The sequence below is a fragment of the Vitis riparia genome, chromosome 1 (assembly GCF_004353265.1).
Source record: "Vitis riparia cultivar Riparia Gloire de Montpellier isolate 1030 chromosome 1, EGFV_Vit.rip_1.0, whole genome shotgun sequence".
In the NCBI taxonomy this organism is placed as follows: domain Eukaryota; kingdom Viridiplantae; phylum Streptophyta; class Magnoliopsida; order Vitales; family Vitaceae; genus Vitis; species Vitis riparia.
The window spans coordinates 2951115-2969857 of record NC_048431.1 but is presented as its reverse complement, the minus strand read 5'-3'; the positions used below and the strand labels follow the sequence as shown (position 1 = coordinate 2969857).

Genomic DNA, 18743 nt, shown 5'->3' with positions numbered 1-18743 from the left:
AATATACTTTATTTGTTTTTATATTCTAAAGAACATAAAATTACTTTAAAAATTGTTACCGAACAAAATCTAAATGTAAAATCAATTAAAAGTAATTAGATTTTTTCTTTAACATTTTCTACGACAATATTAGAATGACACTATTAGTAAAATAAAATTTTAAAGCTAAATATAAATTTCATAATAGGAATAATTAAATATACATAATCTAATACAATTATCTAATTTATTTCTAAATTATACATTATTTAATTAATATGATTTTTTAAAAGAAAACACACAATTTAAAACAACTATTTAATAAATTAATATTATTAGAAAAGTTATTGATGAAAGAATGAAAAATAAATAAGATGTTGTATGTATGACAAAAATTAAATTAAATTTTAAAAATTCAAAAAATTAGATTTATCTATTTTAGAGTACAAAGTTTTTATTTGATCACTTAAGATACTTTCGCACACAAGTGTATAATCATGATATTGATATCAATATTATCAACTAAAAATTTTATCTTTAGAATTTATCACTCTTAGTATCAAAATATTTAATCTTATCTAAAACAAAATCAATTTTTCTTTATTCCTTTACACAACCCATCTTTAGGTATCTAAGTACCTTAATCAAAATGAGTTTGATTACGAAGGTTTTGGTTTGTCGAGGTTTTCTCCTATTTAATCTTTTGAAATATTTAACAAGTAAATAAAAATTTTAATTTTACAATCTTCTATAGTTTTATTTAAATATTTTAATTATAAAATATTTTTATTTTTAATAATGAAATATATAAAATTTTATTTATTGATGTAATTTTTTAAATATATAAACAATAAATTTATATGAGATAAACGGATGATAAGCACATCAATTTGACACAATTAAGTAAAGTGCTTAAATATATCATAAGCCAATTGGGTCATACATAAACGAGGCTAAACGAGTTAGGTAGACATGACGTTAACCGTTGGAGTCGAGGGGTGAGAGACATGAAGCAGTGACTTAGCAATGGCAAGTTGAGCTGCCAATCCCACGTGAAAGTGGGGTTGAGTTGGGAAGCCCACTACACCTCTACAGTCTTCTATACGCTTTTCCCTCATTGTACAAAGCACTTGCCCATCTCAAATCAACTCAAACAACCTTACCAACCAACCAACCACCATAAAAGAGTGGTTGAGAATTGAAGATGCTAAAAAATCTTCATAAATAATTAAAAATTTTGGTTTCTCGTTTCTAGATTCAAATAAGGGTTTTTTTTTTTTTCTTTTTTTTTTTTTTATGCAGAAATGAGTTTCGGGGTTGAAGGAGAGTTTTCCCAAGGGGGAGTCCTCCTCCCTTTGGTTGTGGAGCAGCTACTTATATGTTTCTCCCTTTGACTACCTTTCTTAGTATCCAACCAACCTTTTACAACCATCGGTAACTTTGATCACCAACCGCCAAAAAAGTGGTTGCAAATTTGTTTTTAATGAAAAGTAAAAAAGTGAATTGGTAACTTTGATCACCAACTACTAAAAAGTGGTTGCAGATTTTTAATGGAAAGTAAAAAAGTGAACTAGTGATCGAAGTCACCAACTACTAATAATTGTAGGTGTGTTTTTAGGTAAATGTGTTTCATGCGTTTGATTATAGCTGAATGTATTTTGAATAACATGCCTTTCAATGATGTTTATTTTTGGTAGTATCAAGAATAATTTTGGAGATGTGGAAACTTGTGGATTTGCTTGATGACAGTTTGGTTTTATTATTTATGAATAGGAAAATTTTAAGGTATCCATCGGCTACTATACTGAATTTTTAAACTCAACACTTTTAAAAAGGAGCTAATAAGGAATTTAAGAAGAACAAAAAAATGGAAAAAAAAACTAAAATTATAGGCGTTATTTAATAATTGTTTTCGAAAACAGATTTTAAAAACAGTTTTTAAGAATACTTTTTAAAAACCGTTCTCTATGTTTTATAAAATAAAAACAATAAAAAATATTTTTAATCTATTTTTAATATTTTAAAATATATTTTAAAATTTTATATTTAATGTTTTATTTTTAACTATTTTATATGTTTATATAATTATGTTTTAAAATAGTTCTAAAAAAGTGAAAATAATTAAAAATGTTCTTAAAAACATTCTGTTTTCTTTTTTAATAATAAAAAATTGAAATCAATTTTCTAATTATCAAATATGTTTTTCTAATTTTTTTGTTCTTTGATAATAGGAAAATATATATTTTCAAAAATAATTATCAAACAAACCCATATATTAGACTTTTTTTCATACAAAATATCAACTTTTTTATGTAGTATCAAAAAGTTACTCAATATATATAACTATAAACAAAAAACCAAAAAAAAAACATTGATTATAAGATACTTATAATTTACATGCCCTACATTCCATTTGTCTTGCAATTATGTTAATAATTATTAGTCTATGATACCATATGCTAGTCATATAGATTTGAGTCTCCAAGATGGACATGTAAGTTTGGGATGGATGTATAATTAATAAATGTATCAAAATATGAAATATATAAGTTAGATTTAACGAGACAATAGGATAAATATTTTAGCTAAATTAAAGCTTTTATACAAACTCTTGGTATAATATCAACTACCATTAAAAAGCTTCATGGTATGACTAATTCAACCTTATAGGAATTATTTTTTGAAATAACTTTTTATTCTTAAAGAAACAAAATGGAAAACCGTTTGCTAACCAAATTTTGTTTTTTATTATACAAACATACAAAATGATTAAAAATAAAATATTAGATATAAAATTATTTTTAAAATATATTTAAAAATATTTAAAATAGATTAAAAATATTTTAGGTTTCTAAATAAACTATTATTTTAAAAAAAATTAAAAAATAACTTTAAAAAACTACTTTTTAGAATTGTTTTTTAAAACAGTTACAAACCAAACTCTTATATTTTCTTAGTCGTAAATTCTCATTTATGTATTTTTCTAAACTTGAGCTCGTCTTAAATGTGAATTGGGTATAATCGGCCCCTTTGAATCGATTTTTATGCGGATTTGTGAAAAAGACAAAAAAAAAAAAAAAAGCAAAATTGAATTATTCAAACACTAAACAATTACAAAATAGTTTCCGTAGCGTGTACAGTAGTGTAAACACCATGGGAGCCCTCTGAATATGCCATTGATTATGAAGAGTAGATAAATGGGGGTTGAGGCGCCTGTATTCTCGTGCCCTGATGCCAACCCCCTGGAGGGCCACCTATAAATACATCTCCACCCTTCATAAGGATTCATCCCAGCCCTTCCACATCCTTAAATGTTTGTTTGATCTGGAGTTGTTAATTTCCAAGAAGCATGGAACCATTAACAGCAGAAGAAGAGGAAGATGGAAAGCATTATTATTCTACAAATATTCTGGTAACTCTTCTATTATTTCATACAATATATATCTGCTTATTTTTTCCCATGGCAAACAGGAGTTCTTGCACCGGTAAGATTGAAACCATTTCATGTATCATGTGGGAGAGAAAATCTTAAAATTAGATTCGATTGGTAATTGTTTTTTAAAATAATTTTTTATTTTTAAAAGCAAGAAATATGATTTTTAGATACTTTTTAATTATTTTTCTTTGTTTGTTAAAATTATTTTAAAATTTAATTATATAAATATAGAAAATGATTAAAAATAAAATAATAAATATATAAATTATTTTTTAAATATATTTAAAAATATAAAAAATAAATAAATGAAACCTGGTTTTGCAGGAAATGACTATCCAGGTTGATGTGGAACACTCATTTGAGCAAGAAACCAAGAGCCACTTCTGCCTTCCAAGGACGACGGTAGTGAGCTGTTGAAGAGCCTCGACCTCGGACCTTCATGGGGGGGCTGAGCTGTTGTGGAGCCTCAGCCTTGGACCTTTGTGGGGGCTGACCTGTTGAAGAGCCTCAACCTTGGACCTTCATGGAGGGCTAGGAGTGGCGTCAGACCTTCACCACTGATTGCCGCAGCAGTGCCGTCCATCACGAGGGTTCATGTAAAAACAAACTGCTCGTACGCATAATGCTGGGAAAAAAGGCCTCGAAAATGGGACTAAGCAAAAAATAAGGTTAAGGCGTGACAATTATTGAAGTAGATTTACCTTCTTTGGGTATTAAACTCGGTGCAAAGGGACTGATGACCTATTTCGATAAAAGGAAAAAAAAGAAAATATCTCTATAAATATTCTATATTGAAAAAAGTTTCGAGATTGTGAACATGTGGTTTAAATGTGAGAAAAAGTTTTGAGATTGTGAACACGTGGTTTAAATACGAGAAAGAACAAGAGACACTTGTAGAGCAAGATAGTACGGTGAATGTTTTCTCTAGGCGTGTTTTTTTATTGAAACTTCTACTAAAACAAATATTAGACAGCATTTAAAGCTTTTGGGGTCGGGTGGCTTAATTAACATATGCATACTGTTTGGCAAAAAATGGTTGGATCCCTCCAGGTACGTACCTTAATGAAGAAAAGTAGCTAAACGGGGGTTGACGCTCTCCTATCGTGCCCAGGGCACTCAACCACCAGGAGCAACCTTTGTCCCAGCAAAATTTGGGTGCCTTAACTCCCTTAGACTTTATAAGGATTCTTCACAAGCCTTGAAAGCTTCACAAATGAAGCCCTTAATAGGTCTTTCGTAGTTGGCAGGGAAGTACCAAAGGGGCCATGACTGTGAACTGATCCGATAACCCCTTTAATTTTCTAATTGTTTCCATCTGTTTAGTAATAAATTTGTTGACTTTTGTCTTTCATCTGCCACACGTGCCTTCCAAGGACTCAGGCAACGAGCTGATCAGGAGCCTCACTCTCGACCTTCATGGGGAGCTGACTTCTGAGGTTGGCATCCAATTAACTTCACCGCTGCCTCGGTGGGTTTTGCCGCCACTACGTCACGTCAACCAAAACTGAGCGCAACTCCAACACTTAGTTGGCGCTCATATTTTCTGCACTTTTGTAATAAATATTTGACCCATTAAGTACAGCTGAATGCGATAAGATATTCAATTGATTAACGCTATGCATATCAAAGAATTAAGAATCTTTTAATGTGATATGCCAACTTTAACCTTAAGGTGTTTGTTTGATGAAAAGCTACCTAAAAAGGATGAAGATTTCTTTTGAAGTATTTTTTGAGAAATGTTAAAATCGTTTTCCAAATTAAAATTTTATTGGATAACTAAAATGGAAAACAATTTTTTCATTTTCAACAAAATACTTTAAAATATTTTTCATTGAAATACTGATAGCACTAAAAAAAAAATTGATGATATCTTAAATTTGTTTTCAAAATAAATATCTTACAACTTAAATATTTTATATATGAAAGTGATAAAAAGGTGCAAATTAAAGGGTTAAAAAATAAATATATCTTACCTAAATAGAGGGGAAAGTTTTTAACACTATATAAGTATTAACCTCTCTTTAATCTTATACACATATTTTAAAGTCATGAAAATTCATTTGAGTATAAAACGGATAATCTCTATATAATTAGATGTAAATTATTATAAATGGTATCAAAATCAATCTTCAAACTCGATGTGGGGATTTATTTTACATTGTATATTTGTTTATCTAGTATAAACACTATATAAGTTTTTCTTATAGATACATTTTAAAGTCATAAAAATTCATTTAAATTTAAAATGGATAATATCTATACAATTGAATATGAGTTGTTACACAAAGTATAAATTTTGAATTATTTTAATTTTGTTTTTTACTTATGGAGAATTGAAGATACATGAATTTACCATCGTCTAAAAGAGATGATGCCAAAAAAAATCCCATTTAATGATTTAACACAACCATTGCATCTAGTGCCAGTCGTTGTCTAATGTATGGTGCCTGTCTCTTGTTGCTTGTTGGCTCAAAAGTAGAAATAATTAGATTTGACTCCTAGTACTATAACTTTTCCACCTTTGAAAAGGCCCCATGATGTCTCTCCTAAATGCCTAATAAGTTAGAACATCCACATGGTATCCATCCCCTTTGGCCTCAACCCAGTCTCCATTACTAGCTCAGTGGTTTTCTTTTCTTTCTTTTTTTCTTTTTTTTTGTTATTCCTTTATAGGAAATTTTTTAAAAAATTTTTGGTACAGGAGAGAACTTTGAGACAGTATCTCCTGAGGACAGTTAGGATGTGTTGTTAAAAATAGGTTTTATTCTTTGAGACAGAAAATAATTTTGTAACTAAGAAAATACACTGAAATCGTACTCATTAATATTCCCACTTACCAAACAGACAGGAAGTGTATTTACAAAGCGGGGCTTTATCATTGAATGGTGAAAGTATGAATATGGGTTAGTTATTCAACGACAATCATGATGAATAGGAGGGTCCAGGGGCCATCTGGTAATGAAGGAACTGATATGTGACAACATTTCTAGGGTACGAGTTTGTGCGAGGGGTGACTTATTCAGAATCTGGAATGCATGCCCTACACCTTTGTACACAACATGCTCCACCCTCTTACCCGCACTAGCCAAAGCACTGCAAAACTCTAAATTTCTGTCTTTCAATATGTCCATCTCTGAAATGCACACCATGGTGGGTAAGAGCCTCGACTCCAACAATTTAATGGACCCCTTTGACATTGGGTTGCACCATGGATGGTCACGATTTGCACCATATGGTAAGGACAACCTCCAGTATGTATCAGAGGCCGTTAAGCTCAGCACTGAGGGAGATACCATCTGCTTCTCAGAATGAGTGCGTGCCTCTCCGCCGAAGAATGGCTGTATTAGAATTGTCCCCTTGAAAACCAACGGCTTCAAGGCTGTGGCTTCGCTTGCCCTGTTAGAACCTAGCCTTAAAGACAAGTGGTGGGCAATGTTGGCACCGGCACTGTCACCGGCAAGGAAGATGCTGGAGAAGTTGCAAGCCCTAGACCACCATTCACTGGCCCCGGATACAGCTTCTTGTTTCAACCACAGAAAAGCCTTAAACCCATCTTCATAAGCTGCCGGAAGGGGGGTTTCCGGGGCCAATCGATAATTCAAGGACATGATCAAGCAACCAGCTTTAGCAGCTAGCCTTGCCAGGAAGTCATGGTAGCAACTCCAAGCGGCTGAGCCAACACAGAACCCGCCTCCATGGAAGTAGACGAGCAATGGGAGCTTCCCATGGCACCTAACAGCTGGCACATAAAAACGTGCCCAAATGTTTGTTAACTTGTGAATCACTATGTCTCCACAAGTCACGCCCAGGTCCGAAGGCAACAGGCTTGGCACACATGGAACGATCTGGGGTCTTTCCACGTGTCCATCTTTGTACACTGTGATGAGCCCATGGATTTCCTCAACTACAGCGCCGTGCTGGTGGCTGTCTTTGCCAACTTGTCGGCTCAAACTCGGATCCATGGTGATGGCAGCCATCCTTCTTCTTCTCATAGAGTTGATGAACCAAACTTGGGAGCTGTGGGGGGTAATGCCTCCATTGAGCGTGGAGGCTGCCTTCATATAGGAGATGAAATGATAAGGCCAAGGCTGAGTGAGGGTATCAAAGGGAAGAAGGGAACATTCTATCTTTATCTGCCAAGTGGGCAATTGGGAATTCGCCACATGTCTTCACGTGGATTATGTATTGTGGAGGGGCAGGGTTTTGAATCCCATTTTTAATGCTTTTTATAACCCAGTTGTGAATGGGTCTTCTTTAATTTTTTTACTAGGCATCGTTTTTAAAAAAGTAATGTTAAATTATACATATGTTCTACTAAGGGGGGCTATAGTGGGTTGTTGTGGTGGCCTACCCCCAAAAAAATAAGCTCCAAAAAACAAAAACAAAAAAAAAAACATGTCACGTTATGATGCATTATTGGTTTGAAAAACGAGTCGCACCAAGCTTCTCTTTCCTTAATTCTGCGCTCGGAGTGAGACACTATAATGACGGGGTTCCACCTAAAATTAATGTGGCACAGACCAAACACAATGACGTCGGTTTTGACCATCACTTTGCTTTCTTCTTCAATATTTTATTACCCCCATTTCAATTCACGAGAATAATGAGAGTCTCTATTGTTAAAATATACCCATAAAAATAAAAAAAGGAAGAAAAAAAGCCCTATCATTTCACCAACCCCACCTGTTTGTCAATTTCCATCACTATTGTTATCAACACCAACTTCCATCACACTCCGTGACAAAATGTACCCTGTTAACCCGCAACTACCATCACCAAATGTAATCGGTGTGCTGTCCACTCCTTGTTACAAGACGAAAACATATATAATAAAAAATTTGGCAGCAATGTGTATTTATCAGAGTCCGAAACAAATCACGTTGAAGCCCTATGGTCCAATCGTGGTGGCTAATTTGCTTAATAAGTGGGTGGAAGATGGCATATGCAATCATAATATGTCTGAACCACTTCAAGACATAGTGGAGCTGACAATGTTGACAATTAAAGAAACAATACATGTAAGGGAGTCAAAATACAATCGATCCAACTTTGGGTTGCTTCCACTGACCTCTTTCCGGGCCACTATTAATCCTTTTTTCTGCAAATGTCTAGAGAGGAGCATTCCCGATTTTTGCTCCACTATAGGAACTTGTAGGTGGACTTTGACAAGGCTGAGTCGTCCCTCTTGTCTCAGAAAAAACAGCTCATGGTAGCTTTCCAGTAGGGGAACCCTTTATTATTTTCAGGACATCCATGGAACCTGCCCCTAAATGGATGTATCTTTCAGAAGCAAAAAGAAATGTAGATAAGCGTCATTTGGTCAAACATGCATGCACCTGCTTTCCTGGTTTCTTCCGTTCACATTCACAAAGTGGGTTTTCAGATGTCTGTCTATTTATAAATATTTTTATCCTTTTGGACCTAGCTTTGGTGTAGTTGTTAAATAAGAAATGCAGCTACGTACTTATACATTTAACCCTTTATGCAGAGCCTTAGCCGCAAGCTGATTGGATGCGTGGGGCAAAGCTCTCTTTTCTTGATTCAGCCTTTTGTTCCAGTCCATCATAATATCATCAAGAGAAAAAATAAGTGTATTTTAATTTGTAGATCCCTAGCTAATTCTTGAAATGACAAAACGTCTTCTCATGAGTAATGGATTCCCCATAAAGACAGACTGGACTCGTAGAAGATTAATAAATGGAGGGCGTTTGGCTCATCTGCCTAGGCCAATGTTGCATCAAAAGAGGTGATCTGGGTCCTGGTAAGAGGAGGGGCATGAGTAGAAATCATAGATGTGAAGAAAAAAAAACGACCCCGGGTTCCAAGTAGTGTGCAAGCTGTTTTAAAATAATATCTTTGCTAAATTACTTTAATTTATTATATATTTTGCCTACTATGTCGGATTTTGATTGAAAAACAAAAGTCAAAACCCGAATAATTCTCTATTGGGTGGTGGGTCTAAGTCATTTTTTCCTGTTTCGTATAATATGACATTGGGAGAGATTCCAAGAATATCAACATATATAGAGACTCAGATGGAATTCAAACCCATTCTCAAAAGATGTTACCAGTTTAACCAAGTTGCACCTTCCAAAATCCAATTACCCATCTTTGATGAAAAAAAAGTATCGAGTTCTTCTCATCGATGAGAGAGACGTGACCTGTAAAACTAGAAAATGTTGCTACCTTATAGGGCCACGTAGGAGTGATGGAAAAAAGTTTGACCTAAAACCCAAAATGGATAATGCTTCGAATCTGTAGATACTGTCATGTCATCTGCCGAAAGAAAAGTGTAGATATCGTTTGAGAACTAAATCTTACTAGTACACTACATGTGCAAATGGGCATTCGTCTTTATTCTTCGGACATTCCATCCATCTCTCTTCTCTTCTTTCTTTTGACCACCACAAGTAAGATGAAAGAGGGAATGACAATGAGGATGGAAGAATGGAATAACTTCAATTCTCAATTTGAATGTTAACTGAGAAGGCTCACGTGTATCCTACAGTTATCCCCATCTCTACTCACTACATGAGGGTCTTGGTGTACCCGATTGATGGAGTGGATGGCTGAGGCAAGAATAGTACAATTCCACTATGCTTTACTCTATCTAGTCATGCTGCCTTCAGGCACCACTGGATTCACATCAACTCCTCCTCGCCTCTGTCTTTCCATGTTTCCATGCCATCCTATTCCATTCAGAAGTAGAAAAGAAAGACTCGAGTTAGATCGCATACACAGAAATTAAGGGAGCAAAAAATGAGTTGGGAGAAGGGAGACAGAGAAAAACCTATGGACAAGTCAAAACCACGGTTCTGTAGCTCTCTATACTCTTGGCACAAAGCACATCCCTCGCACCAGCAATGGACGCAGCAATCAAGACAAGGACTCTCCTCCAACAAATACTGTCCCCTCAATTTGGATCGATAAAAGCACGAGTACAAGCACGAGCAACCAGTCAAACACAATATCAGTGTGTAAAGCGCCCCACTCACTCCACATGCTGCACCCACATCCCATTTTCAAAATGTTAAGTCTCTCCTCAACACAACAAATTACTGAAAACAATCAATCTAAACACTTGTTTTCAGAACTTACAGGTAGATCCCCTGTCGACGATTTCTGCAATTCGTCCAAATGTAACACATGGACACCAAAATGTTAAGCAACCTGCCGCAGAATACTCCCCACATTTATACAAGCGAAAAAGTACAAAAAAAGTTATGAAAAATGGCTACAAATTATGTATAACACTAGCAACCTTATTAATGTGGACACGATTAAAATTCAAAAACCTAAAGATATCAATGAAGATGATATCAATATGATATCAGTCATTGTCTTCATTACTGATTGTGAGTAAATAAAATATAGCAAGGAGTCCCATGCAGCAGGAAAACTCAAATTCTGTTCAGATTTGTAGAAGGGATATTCATAATGTAGCATCAAAGATGATTCATTCTAGATATGATATAATACTGTGGAGGGCTATATTTATACATGCAACAAGACTAGTGTAGTAATTATTATCAGAAAAAACGTGAACATTTGTAAGAACAAACACTCACAACTTTTACAATCGTTGAAACAATGGCAAAGACCAGTGGACCAAGGCACTGGAGTAGAGCGGAAGCTAACAGCGGGAGGAGGGGCTGGGGTTGGAATTGGCGGATTGTATTGATTTGTGATGTTGGCTGGAAATCCAGTGGTTGGTGCAGTGTATTCATAGGAATCAAAGGGAAAGGGTGGTGGTGGCGGTGGTAGTGGAGGGGCCGATGGCTCCGAAGTTGTCGAATCTTTATGAAAATGACTCGGACCCGAAGCATACATGGCCGGAGTCACAGAAGAAAGAGAGATGGAAATGGAGAGAGAATGTGTATGTGGCCAAGAAAGAGTCTGGTTTTGAACTCAAAAACAGTGCCATGGAACGTGTCTGTTCAATTATAAACGGTCGGACAACCGTTAATCCCGTTTCATGGTTTTTATTCATTTATTTTGGGGTGAGAATTACGTGGAATTTAGTTTTTTTTTCAAATCCGCGTATTGCCAATCAAGGCATGCCACAAGGCCCACATCTATGGACTTCAGCAAGCGAAATTTGGGCTCGGGGTTCTAATCCTCGGGCACCACTTGGGCTTTCAATAGAGACGAGTGAGAAAATCGGCACATAATATACCTCAATTTTCTGAACACACTGATGCTCTCTCAACCGATCAAATGTAATTTGACCACTTCCTTTGTTGACGGCGACCAATTACGGTTAAATGACTGATGATATAATCGCTTCATTTTTTATTTTTTTTTTGTGAAAACCCAACATGGCATTTCTTTATTTGATAAAAATATATTTGAAAGTAAAACCCGCCTAATTATAATATCCAATCTTTGTCGCTTGATGTTAATCATATTCTCCATTTTCCGTAGTTCAATCCCTCTTTTACATCTCATTCAAATTGAAACGAAGAATATGGAATTCAAAGGAAATTAATAATAATTATATAAACTAAATCAAATTATTATGTATTTTGCTTGGAAGAAGAAGGTATAATGGTTCATTAAGGTCTTTTTAATGTTCACTGCAGGATTGATTATTAAACTAAATAAGTTATCGGTTCATGATTTATTGGTTAGACTAATGATCAAATCGTGGTCGAATTGACAATCGTCACAAATATATATTTTATATATTATTAAAAATTTTTAAAAATAAAAATAATAAATTCTACTTAAATTTAAACTCAAATAAAATTTTTTAAAAATTAATGTAAAATTAAAATAAATTACACAAAAATTTAAAATCTAAAGATTTAAAACAAAATGTAGAAAATAGAAATGATTCAATTGATTCAATGAATATTAAAAACATGCAACAATGCAATAAAAAATAAAATATTAAGTATTAAAAATAAAAATTTTAAATGCAACAATGAAACATGAACTTTGCAACTCCATGCGGGATAGGACGGCGTCCTCGTTGGCTAACAATATTGGCTCCGATGTGCTACAAGTTGAAAGCAACAAGAGGAAGTAATTATTGGAAGTTGGGGAGCGTGGGGTGAGGTTGCTGGAGGTTTGGGGTAGAAGGCTAGGGCTGCTGGGTGGGGGGATAACAAGCTTTATAGTAAGCCAAAACGACATTGTTTCGATGCCAAAAGCAGTAAAACGACATCGTTTTAATGAAAAAAAAAATGTTAAATCATTCGATTCAAGGTGAATCAGTTGATTCACTAGTGCCAATCTAAAGCATGGACGGTTCAAAGCACCGAACCGAACCACAATGGTGACCAATCGATAATCGGATCGGTTGGTCAAATCCGATTTTTTAAACCATGAGTAATTTTTCAAACTATATGAAATTAGATATAAGTTATTTGAAAAAAAAAAGTTTAAGGTATGATTTTTAACAGTTGCCCTAATTTCTATTTTTGTTGTCATACTCATTATCTACTACGTAAAAAATTGAAAGTATTTTTGCAGGAAGACAGAAATTGCCAAAATCTATACAAAAAAAATCCAAATAAACTATTTATCACCTTTCCAATAAAAAGTTGTAATTTCTTTGAGTAGTAGGAGCCTAATCCAAGTTATATAACTAAAACAATTCTTCATTTCAATTAGAAGAAAAGGTTCATCTATTGAAGTAGAAAAATTGTGGGAGAGATTTGAGAGATCCGGCCCAAAACCTTCAAGCAATTTGTTACTATATTTACATTTTTAAAATATTTGTCTATGAGAATAATGAATAAATCCACATATGATCATATGAATGTTTGATAGGTTAGAATTAGCCTTGGTAAAGAGGATTTCTAAAACAAATCAATGTTATTAATCATACTAGTATAATTTATTTTACATACATTTTAATGGACGCTTAATTTATTTTAGCAATGTCATTATAAATAATCAATCCAATCAATACATTGATCAATATGGTTTGGATATAGGAGGATATACATATGGATGGTTTTTCCACGTTAGATTTTGTGTATTGTACAATTAAATATTTTTGTATATGGGGTTGATCAAATCTCAATCATAACGAACACATCCATTAAAAAACTTTAAAAAATCTTAATATAAATTAACTTTATTCAAGAAATCAAAAAGTGAAGCAAATACGATATAAATCAAATAAGAACAGAAGGGGGAGAGCTAAAAGTATCAATTCAAGCTACCAAACAGGTACTGGATGTTGGGGGCATGCATTCTTCCAGGACATGCCAGTTAAACAGCAACTCATTCTAGTTGATCGTTTGATTTGTTGGTGGCACCATAGTAGCTAAATCTGGCGGATTTTGACACAATTGGTTCATGTTGCCATGATATCCTGCTCATAAACGACATGCTCACATTATATGGCTGACACTAACATATAAGCGAACAACCACTGCAGATCAATGTGCTTACTAAAATTAACCAAGGTAGGTGAAATGCAAAAGCTTACCAAGAGCAGGGTTGATCCCCCGATTCTTGAGTTCCCGATATTCTTGGCAAAGTGCACAGGGTTCAAACAAGCAGTGAACCATACAATCTGGGGCTGGGGCCTCCATTAATCCAAACCGCTGCCTCAACTTTCCTCTATAGGGCCATGATAACAGACAAGCAGCGAGAGCATAGATGATGCCACTGGTAGCACAAGCTGCAGTAAGGAAATTTAGGAAATGAAAAGTAACAAAAAAATATAATAAGAAGAAAGCAAAAAATCTAAGCTTGAGGGTTTGGTGAAATTACTTGTGTGGCCATTGTCCAGAACATCTGCTATTTGCCCAAAAGTAACGCAAGGGAAAATTGCGGTTGTGAGAGCTGCCACATGACAATCAACACAAAATTAACTCTCATGTAAGAAAGTTGTCTGGGGAATAAGGAAAATTAACGGTATAAAAAGGAAAGTACTACCAATGTTCGGATCATCCATGCAATCAAAGAGGCCGGTGCTCCAATACCCTGTAGCCGTGTTCTCATTATTAGCTTGCAGAGGAGAGACGTGTTGCAGATTGTTTTGAAATGGCGTTTGAGAGGGAATACCAACTGCATTATTTTGAGTTGTCAACACTGGATCGCTTTGGTGGAGCTGTGGAAGTGAATTGATCCCAGTTTCAGGAGGGTGGTAAGAGTGGTGGGAAGGTGAGCGAGAGGAGGCTTGGGCCGTGGCCTCAGGCTGAGAAGCGTGAGGGAGATGAGTTTGCTCTTGGATTCTTCCCATTTTCCTCCTCACCTCTCTTCGCTTGTGTGAAATGGTGGAAGACCTGCACTTAATAATATTTAAATAGAATCAATGAATTTCTCGATCAAGAGGTCGTAAGCCTGTGGAGTGCCAACCCATAGACAAAGATATCGGCCAACATATGCGGCTTTACCCAGTCATCCTTGAGTTGACTTTTGCAAACGACATGTTTCGTTTAATTAATGCAAGTATTTTAATTCCAAATCCTAAGTCCTCGTTACTATAGAACTCCATCCACATGTCAACCAACGAGTTGGTGAAACCATGATTATAACAACTTGTAACTTGTTAGAGTCTGACATTTAGCTCAAAAAGTGAGCTTGATTGGAGGGGGATCCAGACAGTCAAGTTGCCAGTTGGATGCAATTGGCCTTGTCGGACCCACGAGGCCACCAATTCTAGTAATTCTAATTGACTCACCGGCGCGATACTGTTAATAAGATCGGCTCACCCTCATTTGATGTCTCTGAGAGCTCAAATGTTTGCGACTATAGGGACATCTGCAAATAATTCAATGTGAATGGACATGTAAGAGAGAATTGAGAATTGGAATCGGAATCGGGAGCGAATCACAATTCTTGGAATTCCTTTGGTGGCCTTTTCTAAGGTTGGGTTCAAAAGACTCAAATAACGTGTCAACATGATTCAAATTAGGGTTGTAATTTGGATTCAATCTGAATTCAATTTGAATTAAGAAATAATCAATATTAGTCTAATTCAATTTAATCTCCAACCTTAAGATACTCATTCCAAACTCAATTTCATTTTTCTACAATGGAGTTGGCCAATTGAATGATTCATATTCATTCATAATATTTTTTTTAAAAAAAATTATTTGTTCATATCAAAATTTAAATAATAAATGAAACAAGAGTTCATGATAACAATAAAGTAAAAATAAATTTATATATCTTGTTTATATATATATATATATATATATGATAATATAAATTATAAATGTTGTAAAAATATATATATTAAATTAGATTTGAGTCAAGGTTAAGTTATTCAAATTTTAACTTAAACTCAACCCAAATTGATTTCAAATAGAAAGAACTTAAACCGAAACTCAACTTAAATATTAAAAATGATTGTACAAATCCGGTTAAAGTTGGGATTGGATTTAGGTTAGATCGGGACAAGTAACATCTCATCTGAATTGCACCCTTAATCTGAATACCGTGCCAATTAGGTCAGATTTTGATAAACTTGGTACTAATATCGAGCCAATTGGATGAAATTAAAAAAAGGTAGTATATATACAAGACCCCCTCTCAGAAGATATGCGCGAGATTTGAGAGTGTTATAACGTCACAAGCCTCTGCTCTTTCCTGACATTTACGTTAAATTATCAGGTATTACATCCTGGCTTGTTAATTTATATTAGCATTCCATTGACCCACTAAAAATGTTCAACATCTACTATATAAACCATTTATCTACATCCCAGCTCATAATTGTAAATAGAATTATGCATTTCTTAAATAACCTCAACTGCCCTCACTCAGGCAGGAAGTGTCCAAGAAGATGTCCCTGATTGCGTGAAATGATTTGGTTCGGAGATGGTCAGTTCAACATTTGCAAACATATCTAACAAATAAAATAAAAATCACATTTGGTCAATTACATCTGCAAATAATGAACCAGAGTTTCCAGGCAAATCAAGCAACAGAGACACTAATATATCTAGAAGTATGATCTCCACTATATAAGAACCAAAGCCATGGCCTAGAGGGATTCAAAAATCTCCATTTTTTACTCCTTATTATCAATACTAGTATTGGTAGCAGCAACGTATCCAAACAACTCCATTAATGCCCCCACTTCCAAATCGGCTGTGCCAGTGCCAGTGCCAGCGCCAGCTCCAGCTCCAAATCAGGTCCCAGAAGGACAGTGGTCTACAGGCCTCTGGGATTGTTCGGAAGATCCCTCTAACTGTAAATGCCTCATAATTCTTATATATTTTTTAAAGTCCAAATAATTTTCTCTCGATTTTTCCTTTGTTGGGGTGACAACTTAATTTAATCTCTGTTGAAGGTTTCATCACGTGCTTCTGCCCATGCATCACACTGGGGCGGGTCGCGGAGATTATCGATAGAGGGACTCCATGTAAGTAAACCAATATGTTTGTAACCCTTCAGTTGGGCTGTTTTAATCATAAACCTGTTGACCTTGTTGAATGAGCAGCGTGCAGGGTGTCTGGCCTAATCTACTACGCGCTTGGGTCGGTTGGTTGTGGATGGCTCTTCGCTGGTACCTACAGGTCCAAATTGCGGGCAATGTTTTCACTGCCAGAGGCTCCATGTGGGGATTTGCTGGTTCATTGCTGCTGCTGTGTATGTGCTCTGTGTCAAGAGTACAGAGAACTCAAGAACCGAGGTGCTGATCCCTCAATAGGTAAACACCATCAAGCCCCACTTCCTTTGATTAATTAGCTAGACTGTGATGAGACCAGTTTGAATAGAATGCAAGGATAAAAAATGTGCAGGTTGGCAAGCCAATGTGGAAAAGTGGGATGGGGTTGGACTCAAGGTGCCCCCAATTGCTGCACCAGGCATGGCTCGTTGAGCATCTGCCGAGCCCGAGCTGAGCATAAGTGGAATCAGGATTCAATAAGTGGGGCTCTCACATGTTGTTTGTTTTATTTGTATCATTTGTCCATGCATGCCTCTCTCTCTCATACGGGGCTTGTAGTCATTGTAAATTGTATTTCCATTTTATTTATGAAGACAATTGAATGAAAATAAGCAAATATATATTAAACATTAGCCCTTGATTTGTTGGGATGCATGATCCATCCATGAATTTAATTTTATGAATATACCTTTTGTTTTATTGCTGTTTAACACACCTACGTAAAAAGGTGGGAGTACAAAGAGATCAGATGGAAGCGGTTCATTGCCATTTCTCTTTTATTTAGAGTGAGGAAAGATACATGAAATAAATCTATCAAACAAAACGAAGCTTTGAATGTTAAACAAACCTGTCTGGTTATAACAATAGGTACAATGGTGCAGAGAGTTTTATTCTGCATGAGAAGGAAAATAATTCAAAATCAACAAACAAGTGACAAATGGTGGCCCATAAATCCTGATCGTTCAAAGATAAAAGCACAAAAGTCCCATGATTTTTAAATTAGGTAATTCAGAACCCCACCCCCCACTTGGCAATCAGTTTGATTCTTCTTTTTGGTGTCTACCATAATATACCGTTTTAAAACTCAAAACAAGGCAATTATCCATGATGTCATGGCAAATGTAATCGGTATCTTCAGTCAAAAGTATTTATTAATGGAACAATTAATAGATTTGCCATGTACTAACCTACAAAAATGGAGATATTCTTTGTATTCTGCATCCATTTGTAGGCATTTCAAAAGACCGTATCTTGTGACCTGTCAACATTGACCACAAACTGAGCACCTTATTCAAAGTGACCCCTATATTTGGTGTGAACCAATTTCATCAAAATCCAACCACACGGGAATTTCGATCTACCATGGCCATCAATACATGCACCAGTTTTGTAGCTGAATGTGATTATGATGACGATGTTTTCTACGCCGAACTCAGGAGGCAGATTTTGCTTTTGACAGATGATGATGAATTTCCGGAAACTCAACATCCCAGTTCCGTTAGAGTGAGCAGACAAAGCGCCAAGGTGCTAACTGCTGCGGTAGAAACCAGAAGCTATTTCCGGTGGGGGGAGAGTGAGATTAGCACTAGTCCAGCACCAGCCTGGCTTCTGAAGCTGTGGAGCAATGGCAGTGGGACTGGGGTGTTCATCCCTCATGTTGCCAAATCCAAAAGAGTGCCAGGTACATGCTTTTCTTTTGTCCAAGATCCGGGTGATGACTTTTAATTGATTCTGTAATGTGTTAAATTCATGGGTTCTCTGATGCCTTTGTGGGGTTTGTGCAGGGAGGTCGAACAAGGCAAGAGGGAGAGCGTACAAGTCAGTGGAGAACAAGTAAATACATTCAGAAGATTTAAATCCTTTCTTATGCAGTGAGGTAGAAGCATATTGCTGTACAAGTTCATTAATAATGGAGGTGTCCTTAGACAACCCCAAAAGTTTGGTTTGATGGAAGGATGAGTATGTCAG

At 35.4% G+C, this 18743-nt stretch overlaps 4 protein-coding genes across 4 annotated transcripts; 1 reads left to right on the top strand and 3 right to left on the bottom strand.

The window, feature by feature from the left end:
- Positions 1-6158: 6158 nt before the first annotated feature.
- On the bottom strand, positions 6159-7520 carry LOC117912080 (probable carboxylesterase 6). Its single transcript, XM_034826546.1, has one exon. It carries the CDS (start codon positions 7474-7476, stop codon positions 6328-6330), a length of 1149 nt encoding a protein of 382 aa, XP_034682437.1. The 5' UTR covers positions 7477-7520; the 3' UTR covers positions 6159-6327.
- A 2167-nt stretch (positions 7521-9687) lies between these two features.
- Positions 9688-11298, bottom strand: LOC117924211 (protein PLANT CADMIUM RESISTANCE 2). Its single transcript, XM_034842798.1, has 4 exons — positions 10984-11298; positions 10514-10585; positions 10206-10418; positions 9688-10104 (listed from the first exon to the last, which is right to left on the bottom strand). Exons 1-4 carry the CDS (start codon positions 11243-11245, stop codon positions 10022-10024), a joined length of 630 nt encoding a protein of 209 aa, XP_034698689.1. The 5' UTR covers positions 11246-11298; the 3' UTR covers positions 9688-10021.
- A 2177-nt stretch (positions 11299-13475) lies between these two features.
- LOC117923553 (protein PLANT CADMIUM RESISTANCE 7-like) lies at positions 13476-14622 on the bottom strand. Its single transcript, XM_034841898.1, has 4 exons — positions 14312-14622; positions 14147-14218; positions 13860-14054; positions 13476-13742 (listed from the first exon to the last, which is right to left on the bottom strand). The coding sequence occupies exons 1-4, from the start codon at positions 14616-14618 to the stop codon at positions 13657-13659; spliced, it is 660 nt and encodes a 219-aa protein (XP_034697789.1). The 5' UTR covers positions 14619-14622; the 3' UTR covers positions 13476-13656.
- Positions 14623-16185: 1563 nt separating this feature from the next.
- LOC117914648 (protein PLANT CADMIUM RESISTANCE 9-like) lies at positions 16186-17322 on the top strand. The gene is made up of 5 exons (XM_034830070.1): positions 16186-16204; positions 16418-16576; positions 16677-16748; positions 16827-17036; positions 17128-17322. Exons 1-5 carry the CDS (start codon positions 16186-16188, stop codon positions 17205-17207), a joined length of 540 nt encoding a protein of 179 aa, XP_034685961.1. The 3' UTR covers positions 17208-17322.
- Positions 17323-18743: the final 1421 nt, after the last annotated feature.

Bases quoted from the DNA above. Each gene is read 5' to 3' on its own strand.
- LOC117912080 (XM_034826546.1), bottom strand. From the start codon at position 7,476: ATGAAGGCAGCCTCCACGCTCAATGGAGGCATTACCCCCCACAGCTCC.
- LOC117924211 (XM_034842798.1), bottom strand. From the start codon at position 11,245: ATGTATGCTTCGGGTCCGAGTCATTTTCATAAAGATTCGACAACTTCG. The intron at 10,586-10,983 runs GTGAGTGTTTGT...ATTCTGCGGCAG, and splicing joins TTTCAACGATTGTAAAAGTT to GTTGCTTAACATTTTGGTGT. The intron at 10,419-10,513 runs GTAAGTTCTGAA...ATGTGGGTGCAG, and splicing joins CGTCGACAGGGGATCTACCT to CATGTGGAGTGAGTGGGGCG.
- LOC117923553 (XM_034841898.1), bottom strand. From the start codon at position 14,618: ATGGGAAGAATCCAAGAGCAAACTCATCTCCCTCACGCTTCTCAGCCT. The intron at 14,055-14,146 runs GTAATTTCACCA...TCCTTACTGCAG, and splicing joins TCTGGACAATGGCCACACAA to CTTGTGCTACCAGTGGCATC. The intron at 13,743-13,859 runs GTAAGCTTTTGC...GTTTATGAGCAG, and splicing joins GGGGATCAACCCTGCTCTTG to GATATCATGGCAACATGAAC.
- LOC117914648 (XM_034830070.1), top strand. The intron at 16,577-16,676 runs GTAAATGCCTCA...TCTCTGTTGAAG, and splicing joins TTCGGAAGATCCCTCTAACT to GTTTCATCACGTGCTTCTGC. The intron at 16,749-16,826 runs GTAAGTAAACCA...TTGAATGAGCAG, and splicing joins TATCGATAGAGGGACTCCAT to CGTGCAGGGTGTCTGGCCTA.